This window comes from Aspergillus heteromorphus (genome assembly GCF_003184545.1).
Source record: "Aspergillus heteromorphus CBS 117.55 chromosome Unknown BO70scaffold_21, whole genome shotgun sequence".
Taxonomy (NCBI): domain Eukaryota; kingdom Fungi; phylum Ascomycota; class Eurotiomycetes; order Eurotiales; family Aspergillaceae; genus Aspergillus; species Aspergillus heteromorphus.
Window position 1 is genome coordinate 99,119 of NW_020290426.1, and position 24,134 is coordinate 123,252.

General features: G+C 57.1%; 10 protein-coding genes across 10 annotated transcripts; 3 read left to right on the forward strand and 7 right to left on the reverse strand.

Moving 5' to 3' along the window:
• Positions 1–482: 482 nt before the first annotated feature.
• BO70DRAFT_340377 (amidohydrolase) lies at positions 483–2,244 on the forward strand (the record flags this gene model as incomplete). The annotated part of the gene is made up of 3 exons (XM_025541284.1): positions 483–965; positions 1,071–1,315; positions 1,470–2,244. Exons 1-3 carry the CDS (start codon positions 594–596, stop codon positions 2,242–2,244), a joined length of 1,392 nt encoding a protein of 463 aa, XP_025397348.1. The 5' UTR covers positions 483–593.
• Positions 2,245–2,342: 98 nt separating this feature from the next.
• Positions 2,343–3,996, reverse strand: BO70DRAFT_398240 (aldehyde dehydrogenase family protein; the record flags this gene model as incomplete). Its single annotated transcript, XM_025546766.1, has 3 exons — positions 2,343–2,975; positions 3,135–3,914; positions 3,979–3,996. The coding sequence occupies 3 exons, from the start codon at positions 3,994–3,996 to the stop codon at positions 2,343–2,345; spliced, it is 1,431 nt and encodes a 476-aa protein (XP_025397349.1).
• A 750-nt stretch (positions 3,997–4,746) lies between these two features.
• Positions 4,747–5,146, reverse strand: BO70DRAFT_295858 (thioredoxin family protein; the record flags this gene model as incomplete). Its single annotated transcript, XM_025539522.1, has 2 exons — positions 4,747–5,041; positions 5,115–5,146. 2 exons carry the CDS (start codon positions 5,144–5,146, stop codon positions 4,747–4,749), a joined length of 327 nt encoding a protein of 108 aa, XP_025397350.1.
• A 2,091-nt stretch (positions 5,147–7,237) lies between these two features.
• BO70DRAFT_430853 (MDR family NADP-dependent oxidoreductase) lies at positions 7,238–8,373 on the forward strand (the record flags this gene model as incomplete). Its single annotated transcript, XM_025548187.1, has 1 exon — positions 7,238–8,373. The coding sequence occupies exon 1, from the start codon at positions 7,339–7,341 to the stop codon at positions 8,371–8,373; it is 1,035 nt and encodes a 344-aa protein (XP_025397351.1). The 5' UTR covers positions 7,238–7,338.
• Positions 8,374–8,696: 323 nt separating this feature from the next.
• Positions 8,697–10,682, reverse strand: BO70DRAFT_363958 (mannitol dehydrogenase family protein). The gene has a single exon (XM_025543689.1). It carries the CDS (start codon positions 10,575–10,577, stop codon positions 9,063–9,065), a length of 1,515 nt encoding a protein of 504 aa, XP_025397352.1. The 5' UTR covers positions 10,578–10,682; the 3' UTR covers positions 8,697–9,062.
• A 1,790-nt stretch (positions 10,683–12,472) lies between these two features.
• Positions 12,473–14,784, reverse strand: BO70DRAFT_388679 (cytochrome and DOMON domain-containing protein; the record flags this gene model as incomplete). Its single annotated transcript, XM_025546004.1, has 4 exons — positions 12,473–13,027; positions 13,521–14,044; positions 14,287–14,631; positions 14,748–14,784. The coding sequence occupies 4 exons, from the start codon at positions 14,782–14,784 to the stop codon at positions 12,959–12,961; spliced, it is 975 nt and encodes a 324-aa protein (XP_025397353.1). The 3' UTR covers positions 12,473–12,958.
• A 1,038-nt stretch (positions 14,785–15,822) lies between these two features.
• On the forward strand, positions 15,823–16,974 carry BO70DRAFT_95922 (carboxymuconolactone decarboxylase family protein). The gene is made up of 2 exons (XM_025548879.1): positions 15,823–15,854; positions 15,925–16,974. Exon 2 carries the CDS (start codon positions 15,978–15,980, stop codon positions 16,623–16,625), a length of 648 nt encoding a protein of 215 aa, XP_025397354.1. The 5' UTR covers positions 15,823–15,854; positions 15,925–15,977; the 3' UTR covers positions 16,626–16,974.
• BO70DRAFT_95923 (sialidase family protein) lies at positions 16,975–18,679 on the reverse strand. The gene has a single exon (XM_025548880.1). It carries the CDS (start codon positions 18,442–18,444, stop codon positions 17,323–17,325), a length of 1,122 nt encoding a protein of 373 aa, XP_025397355.1. The 5' UTR covers positions 18,445–18,679; the 3' UTR covers positions 16,975–17,322.
• An 18-nt stretch (positions 18,680–18,697) lies between these two features.
• Positions 18,698–20,506, reverse strand: BO70DRAFT_388683 (uncharacterized protein; the record flags this gene model as incomplete). Its single annotated transcript, XM_025546005.1, has 3 exons — positions 18,698–19,157; positions 19,246–20,025; positions 20,087–20,506. 3 exons carry the CDS (start codon positions 20,504–20,506, stop codon positions 18,942–18,944), a joined length of 1,416 nt encoding a protein of 471 aa, XP_025397356.1. The 3' UTR covers positions 18,698–18,941.
• Positions 20,507–20,833: 327 nt separating this feature from the next.
• Positions 20,834–22,854, reverse strand: BO70DRAFT_430860 (amino acid transporter; the record flags this gene model as incomplete). The annotated part of the gene is made up of 10 exons (XM_025548188.1): positions 20,834–20,977; positions 21,064–21,179; positions 21,267–21,294; positions 21,350–21,547; positions 21,622–21,836; positions 21,908–22,051; positions 22,100–22,431; positions 22,481–22,553; positions 22,602–22,615; positions 22,670–22,854. 10 exons carry the CDS (start codon positions 22,852–22,854, stop codon positions 20,894–20,896), a joined length of 1,389 nt encoding a protein of 462 aa, XP_025397357.1. The 3' UTR covers positions 20,834–20,893.
• Positions 22,855–24,134: the final 1,280 nt, after the last annotated feature.

Sequence of the window (24,134 nt, forward strand, 5' to 3'; positions counted from 1 at the left end):
GCCTGGGCAGAGTCCTCGGGGGGTTGAAGGTGGTGATGATGATGTTCTCGGAAGGAGAAGCGCGTTCAGGTTGCGTAGTATCAGACCAAACAGACCACTCGACTAAAAAGGTGTCCAGACACCTAAGTAGGTGCGATACTGAATGATACTAGGTTTGACACGTAGGGGGCGGATGATCGAAGTTCCGGGCACCAAACACGCTGCATACACGACCCAATCGGCTGGACGAGCGGGAAATGAATGTACTGCTGGTAGTAGGGATGAGTGGCACTCCGTACATACTGCGGGTTCTCCAAACCCCTGTTTGATCAACTAAATTCTGTGACAATCGATCAGACTATATCTGTCTTCACCCCGCACTCTCCGCGATAGCCATGCTCTTATCAAAGTGAATCGCACCCCCCCCACATCGGAGGTCTCCGTCGGCCGTCGCCATACAAATCCTCAGCCAACAACCCTCACATCCAGTTAACTACATTAATCTTGCACCGAACATCTACTAGATATTTGTCGGCACCTAACTCCAAGTAATAACACTTCACTCCCCGATCCCGCAACCCTACAACCCCACAATCCTCGAATCCAGAAAAAAAATGCTCTTCACCAACGCCACCATCATCACCCTCTCCCCCACGCGCCAAATCCTCCTCCACGGCGCCATCCACACCACCGGCCCCCTCATCACCGCCATCGACAAAACCCCCCTCCTGCTCGCCAGATTCCCCCATGACGACATCGTCGACCTCACCGGCCACATCATCATCCCCGGCCTGGTCTCCACGCACATGCACACCGCGCAGACCCTCCTGCGCGGCTGTGCCGACGACCTCGAGCTGGTGTCGTGGCTGTGCGAGCGCATCTGGGTCCTGCAGGGCAATTTTACCCCTGCGGATGGGTACGCCGCCGCCAGGTTGGGGATCGCGGAGATGTTGAAGGCCGGGACGACGTGTTTTTTGGAGTGTATGGTGTGTTATTTTTCCCCTTCCTCTCCCTTTTGATTGTTTTGGTGCGAAGAATAGGAAGGATGGGATGGATGGTTAGGGCTAATCGGGATATTTTACTATGGATAGTTCGCCGACCGCTACGGCTTCGACGGACTGTGTCGCGCCGTGGAGGAGAGCGGCATCCGCGGGTGCCTGGGCAAGATCGTGATGGACACGGGGCGGTACGCGCAGGACGACGCGTGGGCAATGCATCCGGGGCTGGTGGAGGATCGCGAGACGTCGCTGATGGGGACGATGCGCATGTGGGAGAAGTGGAACGGGAGGGCGGATGGGCGCATTCGAGTGTGGTTTGGGGCGAGGACCCCCGGCGGGTGAGTCTGAGAGATAGTAGTTCTTTTCTACCCTGGCCTACCTTACCCTCACCCTCTATCCTCTCCCTTCCAGCCCCAGAGACAGATGGGAATATAAGTATTTCAGACAGGCTGAGCTTGCACCCATTCACCACCCACCCACTAACCAAATCAGCGTCTCCGACGCCCTCTACCGCGAAATGACCGCCCTCTCCCGCCAACACAACATCCCCATCACGATGCACTGCGCCGAAGTGCGCGCCGACCTGGACTTCTTCGCCTCGACCGGCAACCACAGCGCCATGACCTACTGCCAGAGCGTGGGCCTGCTGTCCCCCACCACCGTGCTCGCCCACATGGTCCACCTCTCGGACGAGGACATGGCCCTCCTCGCCGCGTCCGGCACCCACGTCGCGCACTGCCCGACCTCCAACGCCAAACTCGCCTCCGGAACCTGCCGGGTGCCCTCGCTGCAGCGCGCAAACGTAAACGTCACCCTGGGAACCGACGGCGCGCCATGCAACAACTCCTGCGACATGTTCCAAGAAATGAAACTGGCCGGAATAATCCACAAGGGGGTAAGCGGGGACCCGACGGTCGTGACGGCGGAGGAGGTGTTGGAGATGGCGACGATCAACGGGGCCAAGGCGTTGGGCTTACAGGATAGTATTGGGAGTTTGGAGGTGGGGAAGAAGGCCGATTTCGTGGCGATCGATGCGCGGGGCGTGGCGATGCAGCCGTGGTTTAATCCCGTCAGTGCGGTGGTGTATTCTGCTACGGGGAGGGATGTGAGGTTGGTGGTTGTGGATGGGAAGGTCTTGGTCAGAGATGGGCAACTGGTGACGATGGATGAGGGTGAGGTGGTCCGAGAGGCGAAGAGGTGTAGTCGCGAGGTGGTGGAGAGGGCGGGCTTGCAGGGGAGAGTGGGGGGGAGATGGCCTGTTGTATAAATGATGAATGAATGTTGGGGGTTATGAAAGATTTGATATTAGACAAACAAAACAGACATAGCTCCACGATAAGACAATTTTGCTATATCAAGACAACATCACCCCTTATGCAGCCACAACGTCTGCGAATTACAATACCCCAACAAGCCATTCACCCCCCACTCCGTACCCACGCCACTCATCTTCACCCCCCCAAAAGGCGCCCAGGGCGCGCACTCAAAATGCGAATTAACATACACAGACCCGGCCTCCAACCTGTCCGCCATACGCCTCGCACGGGCGAAATCCCGACTCCAAACCGACGCGGCGAGACCATACTCCGACGCGTTCGCCCTCCTCACGACCTCATCCTCATCCGCCCACTTCAACACCGGCAAAATCGGCGCGAAGGGCTCCTCCTGCACGACGCGCGACGAGTCCGGGGGATTATCCACGATGGTGGGGGGGATGAAGTATCCCGCTGCTGCGCCGGGACGACTATTCCCGGAGATAGATATCGTCTTCAGACCGTCCGCTTTGATGGCGTTGAGCAGATCGTTAGCCTTGTCGTACTGCATGCTATTCTGGACGGGGCCGAAGAAGACGTCCGCTTCGGTGCCGGGGCCGGACTTCAGGGTCTGGATGTAGGCGATTAGCTTGTCGCGGAACTCGGCGTAGATGGACTCGTGGATGTAGAGGCGTTTGATGACCATGCAGATTTGGCCAGAGCAGAGGAAGGAGAGGGTGCCGATCTGCAGAGGATGAGAGTAGATATTAGTGTGTGTATGCGAGATCGTTCATTTCTTTCCGCGGTGTCGGCGATATTCATGGGTTGACGTGCTCCATTCAGATGAGTAGCTCATGGAAGAGCGCGCGGTGGCTGGCGGGCGGGGGGGCGGGGGGGGCTTTACCTTTGGTACAATGGCATCAATGTCGACGTCCTCACAGATAATGACGGGGTCATTCCCGCCCAGCTCGAGGGTCAAGCGCTTGAGGGACTTCGCGCAGCTCGCCATGACGCGACGGCCCGTGGCGCAGGAGCCGGTGAAGCTGATCTTGTCGATGCCGGGATGCTCGGTGATCATGGGGCCGAGGTCATCTCCGCCGCTGAGGGCCTGGACGACGCCGGGGGGGAAGCATTGGGTGGCCAACTCGGCGAGCTTGAGGCCGCAGTAGGGGGTGAAGGGGGAGGGTTTGACGAGGACGGTATTCCCGGTGTAGACGGCGGGGATGATCTTGCCGACGGCCAGCAGGACGGGGAAGTTCCAGGGCACGATGGCGGCGCAGACGCCGAGCGGGACGTAGCGCTGGATGACCTGGCGGGAGTCAGTGTCCTCGAGGACGGTCTCGGGGAGGACGAGCCCGCTGAGCTCGCGCGCCCATTGCACGGCCATCCCGACCTCGATGGTCGCCTGCGCGAGGGGTTTCCCCTGCTCTTGCGTGAGGAGAGCCACCAAGTCTTTGGTATGAGCCTCGAGACGATCGGCGAAGGCGTGGGCTGCCGCGCGGCGCTCGTCCACGGAGGTCCGAGACCATTTGCTAAATGCCTGGCGGGCTGCCGTTACGGCTCGGTCGAGATCTGCGGCAGTGGAGAGGGGGACCTCCGGGTTGGGCTGGCGGGTGGCCGGGTTGATGGCGTGGCGGGTGCGTGTGGTGGAGGTGAGTTCGTTGTTGATGACATTGTGGAAGGTCTTGGGGGGAAGCGGTTGGTTAACTAGGGCTGGGTTGGGGGGGGAGAGCTGGGGAGGATCTTACCGTGGTGTTCAACGCCATGGTTGGATGTAGTATGGGTGGAAGAGAACAGAACAGGACAATTGTGAAGAAGTGCGCCGGGGATGACGAGCTATAAATTGTCTGGTCGGCCATGCATGCATCGATTACCCCTCACCGCGAGTCTTGGGTAGTACTTGTCGTGGCTGCATTCAGAATGACCACGATGGTGCCCATTGTCCCACTCCCCGCACCATCTCATCGCACAGGTCGGTCGCCTCCTACGTTGTGATCGTCGGATGCCCGATCTCGTGTCAGCCCGGTGGAACGGTTGGATGGCTGAACCTTGCATGCTTATCTCCAGGGTACTATAGGGGTAGGAGCAGGGGCAGGGACAGGGACAGGGACAGGGACAGGGTTATATTTACAGTCGCACAAGGCACCCAGGCAGCCAGTCGGAGGGTGTTGCTGTTGCTTGTGCTCGGGCCTGAGCGGCGGCTAGCTGAGCTGCTGAAGATATGACTCGGGACCGATGGTGGACTAGTGGGTGCTATGGCAATAGCAGATAATTGCTTCTTCGTATTCCACGTTCGTTCCAGAGTCCACGCTGGACCATGCTGACAAGATGTAATCCACGCTGGACCATGCTGACCAGACGTAATCCACGCTGTCGATCATGCTAGCCCGATAATCCATGCGATAGTATCCTGCATCCACGCGACCCATGCTTCCATGCGACCCATACATCCACGCTGTATGCCCTCCGTGTTTAACCACTGTCCACATCCCCATCCACATCCACATCCCACCCAATCACGCCGAAATGCCCTTGATAGCCTCCTCCAGCTCCTTCATATTCCCGCCCACGACGCGCTTCTCCAGCGGGCTACCATCCTTGTACAGCACGAACGTAGGCATGGCGCGGACCTGCAGCTCCTGCGCGACCGAGCGCACCTTATCGACGTCGACCTGGATGAAGCGCACGTTGGGGTAGGTCTCGCTGAGCTTGCCGACGACGGGGGCGACGGCCTTGCAGGGGCCGCACCAGGTGGCGAAGAAGTCGACGACGACGGGGCCGGAGGAGGTGAGGGCCTTGAAGATGACGGGGCTGGGGGGGGGGGGGGGGGGGTCGGGTTAGTGGGCGGACGCGATGGAGGGGAGGAGGGGAGGAGGGGACCTACTTGTCGACCTCGATGACCTTGCCGTGAGCCATGGTGGTGGTAGAGCTGCTGTTGTTGCCGAAGAAACGGGTTCTGATCAGGCGGAGGGCTATACGAGGGTTGATGTCAAATGTTAGAAGAGGGTCGAGCGTGGGGTGGAGTTGGAGTTGGTTGGACTGGGCACTGCTTACCGAAGTAGATGACCACGGCGAGGATGATGCGGGAATATTCCATCGTGGTGGGTGGAGCGGAGTCAAGCTCGGCTATTGGGAGTGCAACACGGAACCACAACACAGCAGGGGGGAGGGCTGGACACGAGGGATGCAGCAGGATAGTGAAGCAGGACACCTTCAGGTACGAGTCAACAGCAGAGACGAGGAGATGGCCTCATCTGCCTGTTATCTGACGCCTGCGCGTTCTGCCGGGGTCAGCCCAACCGGGTTGGCGGTGTACCGGCGGCCCGGCGTTTCCCGGCGGTCTTATCTATATACTTTGTACATGTTAGTTATGCACGCATAGCTGACTCATGGCGTTATCCCGCTCTGATCCCTCGGATTAAATATCTTCTCTCTCTCCAACCTCTCCTTCGGCGACGATGCCATCCGATTATTCTCTGCCATGGCAGTCAGAAAACCCCCATTCTCCCCTAAGAATAGGGTTCGGATGCCTCCGAGACCGACTTCTTCGACATCTCTAATAAGCCATACTGGGCTATTGTCAAGTAATAACTCTCGGGGGCTGCAGAGGTAGCGACTACCCGGTGTAGTCTGCCCTGATGAGACGGCAACGAATGGTGTACAGCTACGGGGGACGGGGACTACACCTTTCCGTGAGGAGGCATCCTTATCCTCACCCCAGTCTCAATCAAGCCGTCTCGCGATATGACAGACCTCTACTACTACCCCGACCAGTGATCACAGAGACCCTTTTCTGTCCTGATTGTCACTCCATCATCCACCCCGCCTCCCGCTCCCGTGACAGCTAGTCTCCCACCTCCTCCCCGGTGTATTTTGTAAATGACGTGCAATGACTGGATCTATTCAAGTGACATGCAGGAAGACATCATGTTTCATCGACGTTCTGCTGGACTCTAGACTCTAGACACGGTCCGACGCGGCTCGGGCGTTTCTGCAAGGGGTAAGGATTCCGATTCCAATTCCGATTCTGTCTGCTGTTATGAACTATGAACTGGAGGGGCGGGTGTTCTTACTGCACGACTGAAAAAGAAAGAAGAAACACAAGGGCCTCCATTGAGATATGAGATCTGGTAGATACTAGGTGTATGGTGTTGGTTGGCTCATGTCCAGGTGGGTAAGAATATAAGCTTTGGGGGCAAAGGATTGGTGTTTTTCTAATTTCGAGAGTGATGAGCGATGGCGCAATAGTGAATACCCCGATAACCTCAACAATCAACGTCAACCTCAACACTGGACACAGTGAGTGGCACGCTATCTACTTTGAGAGGGAACCTCGGCTGCTAACCGGAACAAGAAACCCCATGGAAGACGGAAGAACAGGGAGAACCCCTGATTGACCACTGAACTCTACAGATTAAGTTACACAGTGCAGCACAAGCTGACTAATTCTGCACAACGAACCAACCCTAAAATCTCATAATCTCATCTCTTCTTCACTCACTCACCCACGAACCTACCCTGAACCTCGGCATTTCCATCAAGCAGAAAAGCTTGATAAGCCAGTCTCCAATCTCCAATAATCCTGCCAGTCCTACTCCTAATAATGACTTTACTATCCCCGACCCACCGACATAACTTTTCTCAGTCTCAGAGTTTGCAACGGGCCACCGGAGCAGCCCTGAAGAAGCATCTCCCCCGACTTTGGGGCCGGCGATCCACCGGCGCCGCCATTTGCACCAATCTGTGCGAGGCGTGCAGCCCACCGCTGCTGGATGTGGCAATGCCGATTGAACCATGAAGCAGGAAGTAGGGGTTGGAGTCGAGAAGCTTCTTGTTGCTATACCGAGGTTTTACGCCTGCTTGGTAATCGCCACTGCTTCTTATCCCCACTCGCTGTATCTTCATTGCTGTTGCCATCATTGCCCCTTCCGTAGACCCATCTGGTAGATAGACCGCAGACTACTTACTACTTTTACATATAAACCCGTCCCCCACATCAGCCCTCCCCTCCAACAACCCTCACAAACACAACTCAACCCCAACCATAACCCCTACCCCTATACCTCCCTCACTCTCCCTCACAACACCACCACCACACCACCACCAAAATGTCCAACTCAGCCCTCACCTTCTCCCAAATCCCCACGGGCTACCCCGTGCCGGGGCAAGACCTCACCATCACCCCGGCGCCGTACGACTCGTCGGCCCCAGCGCCGGAGAACGGCATCTTCGTGCAATCGCTGTACGCCAGCTTCGACCCGTACATGCGCGGACGGATGCGCCCCGCGGAGACGAAGTCCTACGCGCCAGCCTTCACGCTCCACGCGCCGATCGACAGCGCCATCATCGCGAGGGTGCTCCGATCCAACCACGCGAGCTACAAAGAAGGCGACCTGATCATCGGCCACCTGCCGATCCAATCCTACATCTCCGTGTCGGCGGAGCAGCTGGTGCGGGTGCGGGCGCTCGAAAACCCGCTAGCGATCGAGGACGTGCGGGTCTTCCTGGGGGCGCTGGGAATGCCGGGTCTGACGGCGTATTCGTCGCTGTATGAGATCGGCAAGCCGAAGAAGGGGGAGACGATCTTCGTGTCGGCGGCGAGCGGCGCCGTGGGACAGCTGGTCGGACAGTTGGCGAAACACGAGGGGCTGACGGTGATTGGATCGGTCGGGTCCGATGAGAAACTCGACTACATCACCGGGACGCTGGGGTTTGACGGCGGGTTCAACTACAAGAAGGAATCCCCGGCCGAGGCCCTGAAGCGCCTGGCACCGCAGGGAATCGACATCTACTACGAAAACGTCGGCGGGGAACACCTCGAGGCGGCGCTGGACGCGATGAACAACTTCGGCCGCGTGGTCGTGTGCGGCATGATCTCGCAGTACAATGCCAGCGAGCGGTACCCGATCCGCAACATCACCAACGTGCTGGTCAAGCGCCTGGACATGCGCGGCTTCATCGTCGGCGACAAGGGCATGGGCGATAAGTACGCCAGGGAGCATCAGGAGAACGTGCAGAAGTGGATCAAGGAGGGGTCGTTCAAGTCGCTGATTCACCAGACGGAGGGGATTGAGAATGCCGCCGAGGGGCTGGTGGGGATCTTCTATGGGAGGAATTTGGGGAAGGCGGTGCTGAAGTTTTGATGATTTAGACGATTATTGTTGTTGTGGTGGTGGTGGTGTAGTATATATGGTTGGTTGATTGACCTTATGATGATGGATGGGATTATGTATAGATAGATTATATTATTACCTACCTACCTATGTTCTTTACTGTTTGCTGTGTATGCTGTGGATGGAGTGAGATGTACCTGATGTATGATTGTACTCCGTCTGTAATAGTACCTGGAATATCAACCCTACTAGTCCTTAGTATAGTAAGTAGACTATAAATATCTTTACGGTAGCTGACTGATCATGATGTCACTCCCAGTTTACCAAGTAGGATGGTTTCTTCCTTGGATGTCTAGAAAATATAGTAGTAGCAACTCCACCAGAGCCGTAGGATAGGGCAGATATTCCAGTAATGGATGATAATAAGCTGAACTGCACACTGAACTGAATACTAAACACGAAACGCTTTGTACCCTATACCACTAAATATACCAATCTCGACAAAGATTATACCTATATACCAAACCATACCATACCATACCACTCATAACTCATCCAATCACATATCTATCATCATCTCATCACACACACATCTATCCACCCGATCTATGCTTTTCAAATACCCTGATCAGACAATCACAGACAGAAATCAAACGCTATCGACAAACGACACTTTTTCAACCAGTCACCACCCAACCAGTCAAATCGTCCAACGGGTCTCAGTCCACATACTTCGGCAGGGTCTTGAGGATGCCGTCGCGGGCGATATCCTCCATGGCGGCGGTGATTTCCTGCAAGAAGCGCTTATCGCCGCGGAGGTCATCACCGAAGAGCGACTTGATGCTGAGGAGGGAGGAGGGGTCCGTGCCACCGGCGCGGGCCTTGGCCTGCAGCTCGTCGCGCATGGGGTCATCGACGACAAAGGCGTTGCCGTTGTCATCGACGCCGTTGACGTAGCGGAACCAGGCGGCGGCGACGAAACACAGTCTCCGGAAGGGGCGGGTGGTGGCGATGGCCTCGGCGATGGAGGGCATGATGAACTGGGGGATCTTGCCGGAGGCGTTGAGGCAGATGCGGGGCAGCTGGTCCATGATGGTGGGGTTGGAGAAGCGCTCGATGAGGGTCCTGCAGTAGACGTCGAGGTCGACGCCGGGGATGTGGGGGAGGAGGGGCTTGACCTCGTCCTGCATCATCTGCCAGACGAACTTGCCGAAGAGCGGGTCGGCCATGACCTCGTGGACGTAGGCGAAGCCGGCCAGTTGGCCCGGGTAGCCGAGGGCGGAGTGGCTGCCGTTGAGGAGCCGGAGCTTGTGCATCTCGAACTGCTCGACGTCGTGGACGTTCTTGACGATCTGGACGCCGACCTTCTCGAAGGGCGGGCGGCCGTCGGAGAAGCAGTCCTCGATGACCCACTGGGAGAAGGGCTCGGTGACGATGGGCCAGGCGTCGAGGAGGTGGAAGTCGTCGGCCAGGGCGGCCTTGTCGGCGGGGGAGGTCTGGGGGGTGATGCGGTCGACCATGGCGTTGGGGAAGTGGCCGCGCTCGGAGATCCAGCGGGCGACGGCGGGGTCGCGGAGGCGGGCGAACGACTCGAGCATGTGGCGGGTGATGGCGCCGTTCTTCTGCATGTTGTCGCAGGACATGACGGTGAAGGGGTTGAGGCCCTGCTGGTGGCGGCGGGCGAGGGCGGCGTAGAGGAAGCCGAAGGTGGTGCGCGGGGCGTGGGCGTTGTCGGGGTGCAGGTCGGCCTGGATGTCGGGGTGGTTGGCCTGCAGCTCGTGCGTGTTCTCGTTGTAGTAGTAGCCGCTCTCCGTGATCGTCAGCGACACAATGTGCGTGTCCGGGTGCGCCATCTTGGCCACCACCGCCTCGCGGTCGTCCGGCGCGAACAGGTATGAGTTGATGCTGCCCACCACGTTGGCGCAGCTGCCCTGCGCCGACCGTTCGATCACCGTGTACAGGTGGTCCTGCCCGGCCAGGGCGTCGCGCATCCCCACGTCGAACGGCTGCAGGCCCACGCCGCAGATGGCGTAGTCGGTCACCCCGTGATGCTGCATCAGCTGGTCCACGTACACGGCCAGGTGCGCCCGGTGGAAGCCGCCCACCCCGACGTGCACAATCCCCTCCTTGACGGCCGCCCCGCGCGCATAGGTTGGCACCTTGATCTGGGTCGCACCGGTCGCGGAGGCGGAGATTTGCGAGAGATTCTTGCTGTTGAGCTTGAGGGGAGGCATTGTGGCGGATGAGGGTTGGATGAGAAGAGAGAGAGAGAGAGAGAGAGAGAAAGAATGAAAAAGAAGAAAAGAAAGAGGAGAGAGAAAGGAAGAAAGAGAGAAAAGGCAAAAGAGGATGGGGTCACCGCCGGTTTTGAGCTGATACGGACGGCATTACATCATGTGGAGATGGAGCACTCTGGCCCGTGCTTGGGCTTGGGCAGCCTTGCGTCAGAGCTGGCGGCGGGATCCGGGCGGGTGGAGCAAACTTCGACTGACTTGCTGTTTCGGTGGTCGGTGATGTGTTAGGGCATGGATGGAGATAAGACGAGACGAGACGAGACGAGACGATGGACGATGGACGATGGAATGTAACACAGTCCAGGATAGTACCTGTGTTAGGGCATGGCTGGACGAGAATAGAATCCGAGGTGAGTCGCTCGCCGGATGTGGCTAATCAGGCTGGAGGCTGGACCCTGGCTGTCGGGTCTGGTGGGATTATTGATTGAGGGCCAAATCGAGGAGCAATAGTGTAGTTACCATCAAGGTTTTCACCCGAAAAGCCATCTTGCGATCGGATAAAGCGAGAATGTCTCGCGGAGGGACCGCCAGCTGAAAATGGAGACGCGGGGTATTAGATACAGGTAACAAACGTCGGTTTAGGTTGGAGCTCCAGCTCCAGCTACAGCTTTGCCTCCGAGACCCTTTTAAGCTTCAAGCTCTTTTTCTCTTTTCTCTCTCTCTCTTTTTTTTTTTCTCTTTTTCTCTTTTTCTCTCTTTTTTTTTCATCAATTCCTCGCACCATCTCCAGATCAATTGACTCCCCAACTTCCCCAGATCGCCCCTCAATTCCAGACCGCAGACTAGTCCAACTGTTCAACTAGTAACCGTCCGCAGTAACTTACTCTCCCCCAGACCACCCCCCCGACCACCCCCCCGACCACCCCCCCAACTCCATCCATCGCCTATATTGCCTATCCGGGCATTAAACAGCACCTGCCGACAGGCCCAGACAACTGACCGGTTCCCAACCTCACACCGACTTTTGACCAGTCCACCTGTCTATCTCTGACTGACAGGTCCTTCCTCCCCCCTTCTGGAACCCAGCCAGCAGCAACAAAAGCCGGCGATTGGGCCCCGTCCAGGCACGGCATTAGCGCGGCTGCGCAGGGGCGGTTCCAGACCCGATGATCGGATGATCCTGGCAGCTGGCGTACTAGATAGCTGGCAGTCCAGCCTGGCTGTGGTGGCGGTGGCTGCTTCTATTCAGCTAGTATCTATTTGCTATGTATTTGCGACTCCGTACTCCGTATTGCTGTTGAAGACCGGCTGCAGCCCTAGCTGGTGGTGGTAGATACCCGTTGACCTGTGCCCATTCTTTGTTTCGCTTCAACTCTATTCTACCGTATTACCCGTTCTTTAAGGGAGAAATTCGCCGGAGGGTTGGCTGGCGCTGTCAGAACAAATAATAATGAGGCAGTTGGGTCGGATGAGGGTGAGGGTGAGCGACCCGATCGCGTCTTCTTTGTTCGATTCGATGACTGCATTGCCGGAAGCTGGGAGAGATGGGGGGGGGGGGAAGCATACAGCGCGCTGCATGCGACCGTCTCTTTATCGAACTGCCTTCGATCCATCCTCCAGCGAGTTTCACCTCAACAACTGAACTCTTTTTGTCAGGTGTACCCACCACTGTCAGATCCATCTTGGTGTCTTAGTTGACATGACACTCTTTATTGCTAGACTGGTTTACTTGCACACTGCCCATCGCTCGTATGGAAAGGAGCGATTTTCGACAGGATAGACGGACTAGTACTGGTTCTGGTGATATATCCTCCCAACTTTCGCATGACTAATGTCACGGTGGACAGTGCATTTCAGATAGACAGCTCTTGTTTTTTCTTTTCTTTTCTTTTTTTTTTTTTGATACGAAGACATGGTTGGGGAGACCCTCGAGGCATTGGGTCCGGTCAGATGGCAGGCACATTGGGAGACAATCATACCATCATTCCTCCTTTTTGGGGGATGAGGGTCTGAGTGAGGTGAGAGAGCGGGCATGAAACTCGACCATAACAGTATTCAACGCTCGGATGGGTTCCAGTGCTCATTCTAGCAGATGCACTATAGCCACTACCAGTCTTCTTATTGGATCCTGCCTCCCATCGTCAATGGCACTTCTGACATCGATATACTCTCCGAGACGATCACCAGAGACAGCACTGATTGATCATGCACAGGTACTGCTTCAGCTCTGATGGCGATTTGCTAGTCTACCTACTATACTACTAATCTTGTGCTGGGGATTATCTCCTCTCGACAGACTCATCCATCGATAACAGAGCAAAACGCAATACTTAGAGATGGCTGCTTCTTAATCCATGTCTTTGGCATTACTTAGTATCAACTTAACGTCTCATGTTTGTCTCGTCCCGTTTCCTATCGCATGGATATTTCATCGTTCTTTCGCCCGTCTCCTCATACCGTGTTAAACACAGCCAGTGTTATATATGAGCTAGTAACACTGCTCACTGCTGGCACTGCAGGTCGAGGCCTTCATCCTGCAGTCTTCAACCCGCGACCACCTCCACAATCTTAAATCCCGTTTCACCACCCAGAATATCTTGCAGAGATGGCCTATATCCATCCACCCATCCATCCATTCATCCAACCCACTAATTTCAACGAAACCCCCCATTACAACCGCACATCCACCAACCCAACACCAATTCGAACCAACAACACTCAATCAAACAACCCCCCCCCCGTCCCCCTCCATAAAACAAGCCCATAACCGAAAGAAAAAAAAATATAAAAAAAAAACCCTAAGGCTCCTCCTTAACCCTAACGCCCTCCTTATCCCCCTCTCCAGCACGACCAGAACCAACGGACGACCCCTGCGCCTCCACGCCCTCCACAGTCCTCTTCCTCCCAACCAACCCCCCTTAAACTTCCCCCCACGACACCCACCAAATACGCCACCCCGACACACCCCGCGACAACCCCATACGCAATAACCACGCCCCTGGGCGCAAACCTGCCCCCCACACCGGCCATCCTGAAGCCCAACCCGCCATTGATCATCCCCAGGATAATCATACACCTCCCGACCCAGCGATGGGCATACGCGAAGACGCTCTTCCCGCCCTCGCGCTTGAAATGCCGATGCTGCATGATTCCCATGGCGGGTTGCACGAGGGTTAAGATGCCGATGACGATGATTCCGATGACGGGGTGCGCGTGGCGCAGTTCGTGGTTGGTGGAGGCGAGGTAGACGCCCATGCCGAAGCCGGCGATGGCGAGGGCGAGGGTGAAGAGCTGGAGGGGGGCGTGGATCTTGGCGATGGAGATGGGGAGGGGAGAGGGGACGAGGAAGGCGAAGAGCGGGAAGAAGAAGACGAAGGTCAGGCACATGAGCGTGGCGTGGGCGATGAGGATCTTGTGCATGGATTTCGGAGGCGCGTGGGGTGGGGAGGAGGAGAAGGGGAGGGAGTCTGTTTTGGCGTTGTAGTTCGCGAAGGGGTTCGTCATGGCAGTGCTGCTGTTGGTGTTGGTGAGGGGGAGATGGCGCGGGAGAGGATGGCGGTGGTGCCGCCGGTGGTGTCGTGGATGGGGAGGGTGGTGTCGGTGGCGGCGGAGTTGATGGGGTTGCCGCGGCGGTAGGCGAAGATAAAGGGCGAGGGGGCCGCGCTGCTGGAGAGGTCCATGGATCCGGTGCCGTCTTGCCAGGTGAGACAGTTGTCGCAGCGGATGTTGGCCGTCATGGTGTTGTTGGTGATGCCGGTGCCCGGGAGGAGGGTGATTTCCGAGCTTGGGTTGGGTTTCGGTTCGAAGTGTCCCAGTCCGTTGCGTGGTGACAGCGTGATGTTGCTGCCTGAGGAGGCGTACATGATGAACATGTTCGAGCCCGCCATTTGGGCCCCCTGCCCGAGTCCCACCCATTGCATGCTGGTCGGCGCCACCATCTGGATGTAGATCGGGCCGGTGTTGGCCGCGGCCGTGGTGTTCGGGATCGTCAGGCTGAAGCTGATTTCTGGGGCTTCTGGCGGGGAGAAGGCGATGATGCTGGCTGCGGCGGGGCCTGGAGGGGGGGGGGGGGAGGTGGTCAGATGGATGTAGATGTGGATGTAGATGCGGGTGTGGGGGTTAAGAGGGTTGATGGGGATGGGGTTAGGGCTGAGGTGGGGGATAACGTACCGAGCCCCAGGGCGACAGTGAGGGCAGACCACTTCATGACGGCGACGTGAACTGAGCATAGGCAAGCCAGACAGTGGACGGCGGGCAGCGCGCCCTCCAGGTTTAGTAGTAGTTATATAAAACCCTCCGAGTCTCCAGGCAGCGGTCAGGGTGGCACAGGGAGTGATACAGTGACGCGGTCTGACTCTGAGAATGTAGGCAAGTGCCACGGCAGGCTCAAATGGCGGTCTTGGTCTCCAGGCTGCATCATTATTACGCCACGAGAAGGGCGTTGGAAGAGTGGGAGACGCCCAAACGGTCGAGAGCCGGCATGACAGCTACAGCTACCGCACGGCGAGGGCAATCAATTGGAGACCCTGCAGGGCCCCTTGCGTCCGCCTTGCAGGATAGCCGCGACCGGATGCTTCGTGGGTACTAGACCAGCCGGCGGGAGGCATCCAGGGCTCGGGGACCGGTAGAAGCTGTCATGGATTGTATTGAGTTTGGACGGACGGTCGAGGGAAACGGTCGAGGGATGGGAGGGATCATCACGACGGAGATTGGCTGGGGGGGTGGTGGGCTGCGGACACGAGGCGAGGGGGCTGTGAGGGCTGTCTGGACAGGCTGCAAGGACCAATGGTATGTAGCAATGTGGACGACGGTGAGCCGTCTGTCTGAGACTTTCGGAGGGTTGTTCGAGAGATCGACAGGGATGGTTCTGGAGGCAATCGGGATTGTACGCACGCGGAGAGAGGGCGTCATGGTAGACATCATCGGACCGTTCGGGCGGACCGTGGTTGAGTTGTACCACCAGGATCCACGGCAGGGATGGAATGTGCAGACTGCAGAGGATCAGGATTCGGTTTCAGACCGTCGCATCCTGCAGCTGTTTCAGCCATCGATCGGATGAACATTGAACATTGAACACTCAACACTCGGCCATCACAACCCCGCAACCCCAGATTGATACCGTCCCACTTCGGTCGGCAGCGGCATCGGGAGCGACAGCCGGCGGGTAAACGCTCCTCTCGACAGCCTGGACTAAATAGCCAGCCTCCATCCTCCATCCTCCAGCTTCCTATCTAGACTTCAACCCTATCCACATCCCTTCCACCACATCCGCACGCAGTAACCCCACCCACCCAACTCTATCACAACCAACCCCCAACTAACTCCCTCACTTATGACCTCACTGCAGACCACCACCCCAAATCCCAAATCCAAATCCAACTCCAATCCAACTACACCAAAATGCGTCTCCCCTACGCCCCCTCCACCCCGCCAACCTCCGACCCCCCCACCACCGAAATCTACACCCGCATCGCCGCCCGCCGACACCCGCGCCCTCTGATCCCCCTCGACCTCTCCCTACTGCACTCCCCCCCGGTCGCCGACGGCTGGAACAGCTTCCTCGGAGCCATCCGCACCCAAACCGTGATCGACCCGGGCCTGCTCGAGCTGGCCGTGTGCCGAGTCGCGGTCCTCACGGGCGCCATCTACGAGTGGAACGCGCATGCGCCGCTCGCGCTGAAGGGGGGGATCACGCCGGACGAATTGCAGGCCGTGCGGACGCTGGCTTGTCTCGCTGAGTCTGAGCAGGATGCAACTACAAGTATGGCTGGGTCTGCAGCGACGCACGCACTCGAGGGCAGCGCGCTCTCCGAAAAGCAGCGGGCGATCGTGCGGTATGCGGATGAGATGACGCGGACAGTGCGCGTCAGCGACGAGACGTTCTCGGGGCTGCAGCGCGCGGGGTTCTCCGATCGGGAGATCGTGGAGTTGACGGCCGGTGTGGCGGGGTATAATTGTGTCAGTCGGGTGTTGGTCGCGTTGGATGTGGGGGAGAATAATGATAAGGAGATGAGGAGTGTGGAGGAGTTGGTGGCGGGGTTGAAATGATTTTCTTGTTGATATTGATATTTGGGTGCGGGGTTGACATGGGTTGTTGTATATTGGAGGGTAGGGTATATACTACAGATGGAATGGGTTATATAAGTACAGTATACAGAAGAAAGTGAGGATCGGATTGCATAAACCCTTTATGTATAAAGCAGATAATCACCAACTAAAGCAATCACTTTGTATTACTTTACCATTACTACCATCACAGTTCCTCCGTCGTCCCACCATAACTCCATAACAGTCAGCAATTGATCATCATACCATCCCACCGGCTACCCCATCGGCACCGTCGGCAAAACACTCCCCCGGTACGGCAGAGTTAACTAGTCACGCTTCAGCAAAACTGGGGAGCAGTGAGTGTGGTTCGAAACCGCCCGGCAGCAGGCTACAACCAACGAACACGATGAACATCGTTGCTGTTTACTCTGAGAGGTAGAGCAGTGGTAGTGGGTGATTGATTGAGTAAGTAGGTAGTAAGTAGGTAGTAAGTAGGTAGTAGGTAGGTAGTAGGTAGGTAGTAGGTAGGTAGTAGGTAGGTAGTAGGTAGGTAGTAGGTAGGTAGTAGGTAGGTAGTAGGTAAGTAGTTAGTCGGTAGTCGGTCACATAACATCCATGCAACGCCCATATCCAATCCAGCTCGATAAAAGACACATCCAGCTTCCATCTCAGTCATCTCCCTCATGTTATCGCATCGCTACATCTCCAAGGCAATCGTCTTCGCCTTGGGCCCCCCACACTCATACAACGCCAACAGTCTCCGCTCATCCAGGGCAAAAATCCCCGGCCAATGGCTCATATCCCCACACACAGCCGTCGGCTGCGTCCACTGGACCCTCCCCTCAACCGGCGGCGCGCCAAACACGACCTTGACACAGGCATTCTTGGTCCAGCTGACCTCGCCACAATCCTCATCCGTCATGAAAATCACCGCCAGCGACCCATCGCCCAGCGACGCGATCTGCGGCGCCCCCGCGTTATGCCCCCGCGGCGGCACGTACACCTGGTGTCGCCAGCCCCAGGTCTCGCCGTCGTCGTAGCTGAGGAGCGCCTCGACGTCGAAGGTCCCGTAGCTGGTTGTTTCGAAGACCATGACGAGCGCTTCGCGGCCGTTGTCCCAGGTGCGCGCGATGCCGTTCATGCCGTCGCGGCGGGGGTCCTGGGCGCCGTGCAGGCAGTGGGGTGGGGACCAGGTGGAGCCTTGATCGAAGGAGCGGACCAGCATGGTGCATTGGTTGTCGTGCGCGAATTCTTGGGAGTACGTGAGTTGGATTTCGCCCGGGCGGCGGCCCAGCCGCATGAAGGGTTCCCAGATGCCGAGCGGGGCGGGCTTCTCGGCGGCTTGCGAGGCGAAGGCCCAGGTGCGCCCGGAGTCGGTGGACCGACACACCGTGATGCGGAAGTGCACGGGGCCGTTGGGACCGTTGTCGTGGTTGCGGAAGGCCGCCAGGACGACGCCCGGCCCGACTTCGAGCAGGAATGTGTTGTCCACGTCGCCGTGGCCGCGCGTGACCTCGCCGTGGTCGGTGAACGTGTGGCCGTTGTCGCTGCTGATGGAGACGAGGAGCGCGCGTTCGCCCCCGCCGTAGAACCGCGTGAAGGAGGCTAAGATGCGTCCGTCTGAGAGCCGGGCTAGCCGGGGATAGGTGCCCGCGGGATGCGAGGAGAGGAGACGCTCGTCGTTGTGGATGATCCGGTTGCCCGCTAGGCGGTTGTCGCCCGGTGGGGGCGGTTGTTGGTACGGCTGGCCCTGGTGGTGGTGGTGGTGGTGGTCCATGCCGAAGCTGTTGAGGATCTTTTGGCCGAAGTGTCCGGGCATGATGGAGGGGGAGAGTTGAGGATGGAGATAGGGTTGATGTGATGGGGTAGATAGACCCTGAGACCCTGGCGGTGGCGGGGTATTTATGAGGGACGAGGCTGGGGACACCGCGCCAAGGGGAAGCGGGGGGGGAATGACGTCATCTCAGCTGTCCCTGAAACACGGCTGCCTGAGCGGAGGGCTATTTTGGGGGCTGAGATCGTCTGCTGGCAGGGTGAATGAGGCTGTGGATGGGGAATAATGGGACAAAGTGTGGATGTGGAAGGGGGCAGAGGGCCAGGGCCCCAGGGCCGCAGCCCGGCTGTAGGGCTGATCCGCAGCTGTCATGCCTACCTGGGCACTCGGTAGCTTCAACAAGATGGGCTATGTCCTATGTGCAAGCCCCGCTCAAAAACAGACGTGGGATGAGATTATTCGATATCGTCCAGCTCCTTTCCACCCATTCGACATGCTTTCTTACCCCCTCCTGGTATATGTGCACAGACACGCTTCTCTTCTCAGGGTTGATCGGCAGCATTCTCGAACCGCCGACGGAGCATCTCCTCGTACCCCTCCTTGTCTCGGAGCTTGGCGGCAATTACCCCCTCTACATCGGCAGCCCAGTAGTCTGATACAATTCGCGGAAAGTCTGAATCCACGCGAGCGGTAGACGAGAACAGGGGATGGATATGCTGTCCGAAAAGGTTATACAGACCTTTCGGGCTGTCCAGGGCCTGGAAATACCAAAGGTTCCCGGTTTGCCAGCTCCTCCTCCTCCTCCTCCTCCTCCTCCTCCTCCTCCTCCTCCTCGAAAACACCCACGAACTCTTCATACGCCTGTCGATATGTGTCGAGGTGCTCGTCCGTGAGATCGTCAACGGAGCGACCGGTCAACCAGTACGGCGGACGGAGGGTTTCCGCGGGAAGCGAACACGCCCACTCGAGATCGATCACGCACTTCACATTCCAGTTGCTGTCCACAAAGACATTGCTTGGATGGAGATCCGTCAGGCGATAGAGAAACGGCCTCTCGCGAAGCTCTCGGTCGGCGAAATGGGGGACGAGCGCTCGCATGATGGTCAGTCGAGCCATCTGGGCCCGGCCATCGTCCCGATCGGTGATGAAGTTCGGCTGGGATCGGATGCGACTGTCGTGGCACGACAAAAGGTCCAGGTAGTATGCGTCGGCAGTGGAGTAGGTAAGACTGCGACCGATGTTGGTCGGGATCCCTCCGTTCTCCAACTGATGCAGTTGCAGGGTGAGCGGACGGTTGGACAGCTGCAGCATGCCGTTGCAGTCCAACGTCCACGATCCGATGCGTGGGAGGGGTATCCGGCTCAGCGAGAGCATGATGCGCGAGAGGCCCCGGAAGAGGTTGATTCTCCTCCCCTGGTCGTGACGATCCTCATCCCATGTCTCTGAAAGCATCTGCACCCCCGGACCCCCGACGTAATCCATGACCAGGTAGCCAGTCTCCAGCATCGATGAACGGTGATGGCAGACATAGCGACACGGTAGAGGATATCTCAACAGCCGTGCGATACACCGCCGGAGCGACCAAAGCACCCGGGCTGTCCATGGGACATTCTCGGGTTTTGTAAACTGCGCACCTTGCATCAGCCAGGGACCAGAAGGATGGATTATGGATTGGTCTGGCTCACACTCTGCCCCCCAACCGGGGGATCGGCATGTCGGGGCAGTTCTCCTGCATCCACAGGAAAGTGGCCGCTTCCGTGCGAAGCTTCTCGTCCACATTGCCGGGGTGGGTGGATTCCCCGAGCTTGTAGGGCAAGGCGAAGCGGATGACGGCCCGCTTCTCTGGCACGTAGAGCGGGATGCACAGGTTGAAGCTACCATGGATCCATTCCTTCACGCCGCCGACCTGACACGTGTCGGAGTCGATGCCCATGTGGTGCGAGGCGAGTTTCTCGATCTCCCCGCGCTGGCTGTAGAGGGACGGGAAGAAGTCGATGCGTTGCTCGGGATAGTCCAGGTCGCGGAGCATGTCCTCCTCCTGCTCCAGGGCCGACTCCAGGGTGGTGGTGCCCCGGAGGAGCGGCAGGGTGGGCCCGGGACGCGCCATGGCTATAGAGGTTGTCTGGGGAAGAATGAATTGACGACAGATGCGAAAGGCCGACCGACGCCAAGACAGTTCCGGCGGCAGTCTTGGCGGGGGGGCCACGACAGCGGAACCTTGGCACCTCCGCACTGCCAGTGTTCGAGTTGAAGGGGACTTTTTTTTGAACATTAAGTAAAACTCATTTCAGTATGTTCACATTCCAACCCAACCCAACCCAGCCAACCAATGTACAACGAGAATGCCAATACCAATCCCAATCCCATCAGTATCCACCTATCCACCCATCCATCCGCCTTCTATATATCTTCTATCCTCTACCCATTCGTTACTATACAAGACACACCCCCACACCCAACCATACTCATCAAACCACATCCTTATCCATTCACATCAAGCATTATTCGCACAAGAAAAGCTCGCGGTGGTGGTATCTTCATGCAACGAGCGACCGGAAACGTAGAGTCCAAGACCGCACTGAATTGGAGCCGGTTGTTAGAATGTATTGCATTTCATTGCCAGAAAAGCAGAAGAAGAATAGGATCAAGCGGTAAAAAACTTACGATGCAGGCTGCGATCGCAATAATGAACAGGTTGAAGATTGTCAATGCGATCTTTCGCGGAGACGAGAAGAGTTGGTCTTTGTTGAGGTAGAGCCAGAACATCCCGCTGAAGCCGACTGAATTTTTTTTTGTGTGGTTAGTGAGTGGGTTAATGGGTTAATGGGGGGTGAATTGGTAGGTCTAGGGGTATGGGGTATGCTTACATGTCGACCAGCTCGCGAATAAAGAGGCCTAAGTGGATGATGTTAGTCGGGTGATACAGTTTAGCGAGGAGGATAGCACGTACAATCAAACTCAGCAGATCATTGAACACGGGAATCGCCTCCGCAATAACCCAGGCCACGATCCACAGGCCCAGCATGATACCGACCCAGGACCCCGTGGCGACGAGACCGCGACTGTGCATGAGATCTCCATTTCGGAAGATGCGCACGTACACGTACTTGCAGGCAATGTGGCCGTTGACGACGCCGCCGATGATGATCTGGTACCGTTAGTCAATACGACTGACTCTGAGTACACTGCTGGTCGATTTCAACAAGAGAGGTGGGCACTTACAGTGGGAAGGGCGATTCCGTACGCGATCTTCGCGACCAGCGCACTGGCAGACCCCAGGGCAGGCGAGGTCACGTTGGGCCCGGCGTAGATGTAGATCACCACGGCGGTGACGATGTAGAGCACAGTGTCGATGCCCTGCAGAAGACACAGCGCCTTGGGATATTCCCGAGGATCTTTCAACTCGGAGATGAATCCAAAGAAAGCGACGTGGCCGGCTGGGGCGTGTTAGCTGGAGGGTAGGTGGGGGGTGGGTTTGGATGGATGGATGAATGGATGGGGTGCTCACAGAAAGAGAAGACGATGTTGCACACCGCCAGGAATGCTTCGTATAGACTGGTGTCCACGGTGGCGGCGATGGCCCCCTTCCAAGGACGCTCGATGCCCACGGCGATCATGACGATCATGACGGCTGAGAAGACACTGACGAATGCTGTCTACCGTTAGTACGGACACGATACGACTGCCGGGATGGACATACAGGCAACCGAGAGGTAGGACACCTTGGCTGATGTTCTAGGCAGACACAGGACGTAACAGACGACCAGGCCGACGACGGTGAACACGATCGTGCAGGTGCCGTGGGAGGTGATCGTGTTCATGGCGACGGAGAAGGTCAGCAGATGGCTGGCCATGATGAAGACCACGAGGAGCAGCTGGCCAGTGCCGAAGACCTCGCGCCCGATGGACCCGAACAGGATCTCGCCGGCGTCGGCCATGCTCTGGATATGCGGGTAAGCCCAGCGGAACTGGCCGATGACATAGCCGGTGTAGGTGGCCAGGAGACCCAGGCCGAGGAGCAGGATGACGGCGCTGTATGGAGTCAGCAGGCCGAATGACAGGATATATGGTCAGTCCATACGGAATCAGACCCAGCGTGGCCACCACGGCGGGCAACGACAGGATACCAAGAGACACCGTCTCCGCAACCATCACTAGGCTGGTCAGTAAGACAAGGGGAGTTGTTCACTACCGACACTCACGGAAGCCGCATTGCCTATCCGACATTAGTCATTGGTCATCAGACATTGGGGTTGGACATTGGACATACCACCAGCTCAAGACCTTGTACTTGACCTCGGCGTACTCCTCGTCGCCGAAGGTGTCGTTATAACTCGGGTCGTCCTTCTTGTCCTCCTGCTTCTCCGCGTCGCTCAGGTCCGACGCATCGCGGAAGAAACCGCTGGCCTGGACATTGAGATCGGGCTCGGCCTTATCCGGAGTGATATAGGCCATGGCTGGGAGGTGAAAATCCAACACGCGAGCCGGGATGAAACGTGACGAAGAGTGGAGTCGTCGAAGGAGCCGACGAGAGGAAGAATCTGATATACGCAGCCCTAGCAGCTCTACATTGACACAAACGGGATCTCACGAGTTCGTGACGCTGTCCGCTGTCCACTGTCAGATGGAATGTCGGGATGGAGAGCAATCGAGCCACCGGACGAGAATGCAGATGGAGTCTGAGTCTGAGTCACTCGACCCCAAGACGACTCCAACATCGTGAGAATTTGCTGCCGCGACTGTGGGTGGCCCGGCCTCAGGTTTCCCCCCCTTCTAGAACCCATTACCTAATTCGCGAGCCGGCCCGGTGGGGCTTCCGCTCCGCAGCGGCCGTCCTGGCCAATCGCGGGGCCCGCCAAGCCCACCGCTGACCGAGAACGGATCCCCGGCTTACTGCTTCCGGAAGGCACGCCGCAGCAGGGGGGCGGCGGTCAGGTGATCGTCTTCTCGAAGGCTCCGGTGGCCTGAGGATGACGTGCCAGAGTAAGTAAGAGAGAGTAAGTACCGGAATGGAAGATCATAGGTAGAAAGATGAGCCAGTTAGCATTGATCGATGGGGTGAATTCTCAGGAAGTGGATTGGTAGTTCTTCACTGGAAGTGCAATTAGATATGTTTATTCCAGGCCATTAGTCCACATTGTCTCGAAGATATAGTATTTTGTCCCATTCAATGTCACCCATCAATCCGGACCAGGACTGGGGTCTGGCCGGTTAACTGTCTTCACCTGACGACCCCTCTATATAACCCTGAATTCCACCCTATCACTTCTTGTTTCCTACATCCCACATTTCCCACAGAGCACTCCAGGCCTGGATGTAATCAGGTTGGTACAGTATTCGATATATCCCAACTGAGATGACAGAACCAAACCTGCTATGCGCCATAATATACATCTGTTAGTTCAAAGGGATGTGTCAATTATCTTTTCTATATCGTAACTGATCACACTGAAGTTACACTGACTTTAAGAATACTCAGTGGTTTAGAAGATCTAGTCCGTGGTGAATCTTTCACCTGAAGTCACCCACCAGATAAAGATATTTTACACCTTCATCACCCGGTCACCATGACCATCACCTTACAAACGCCGTTCAAGTAGACTCAGTCACAGACAGCAGATGGGTATGAGAATCCACCAAAGAGAACAGGAATACTGCACATATCCTAATCCTCAGGACAACCAACAGCAGGCGCTCCCATTTGCTAGGGGCTGGCGATATTGCCCCAGGCCAAA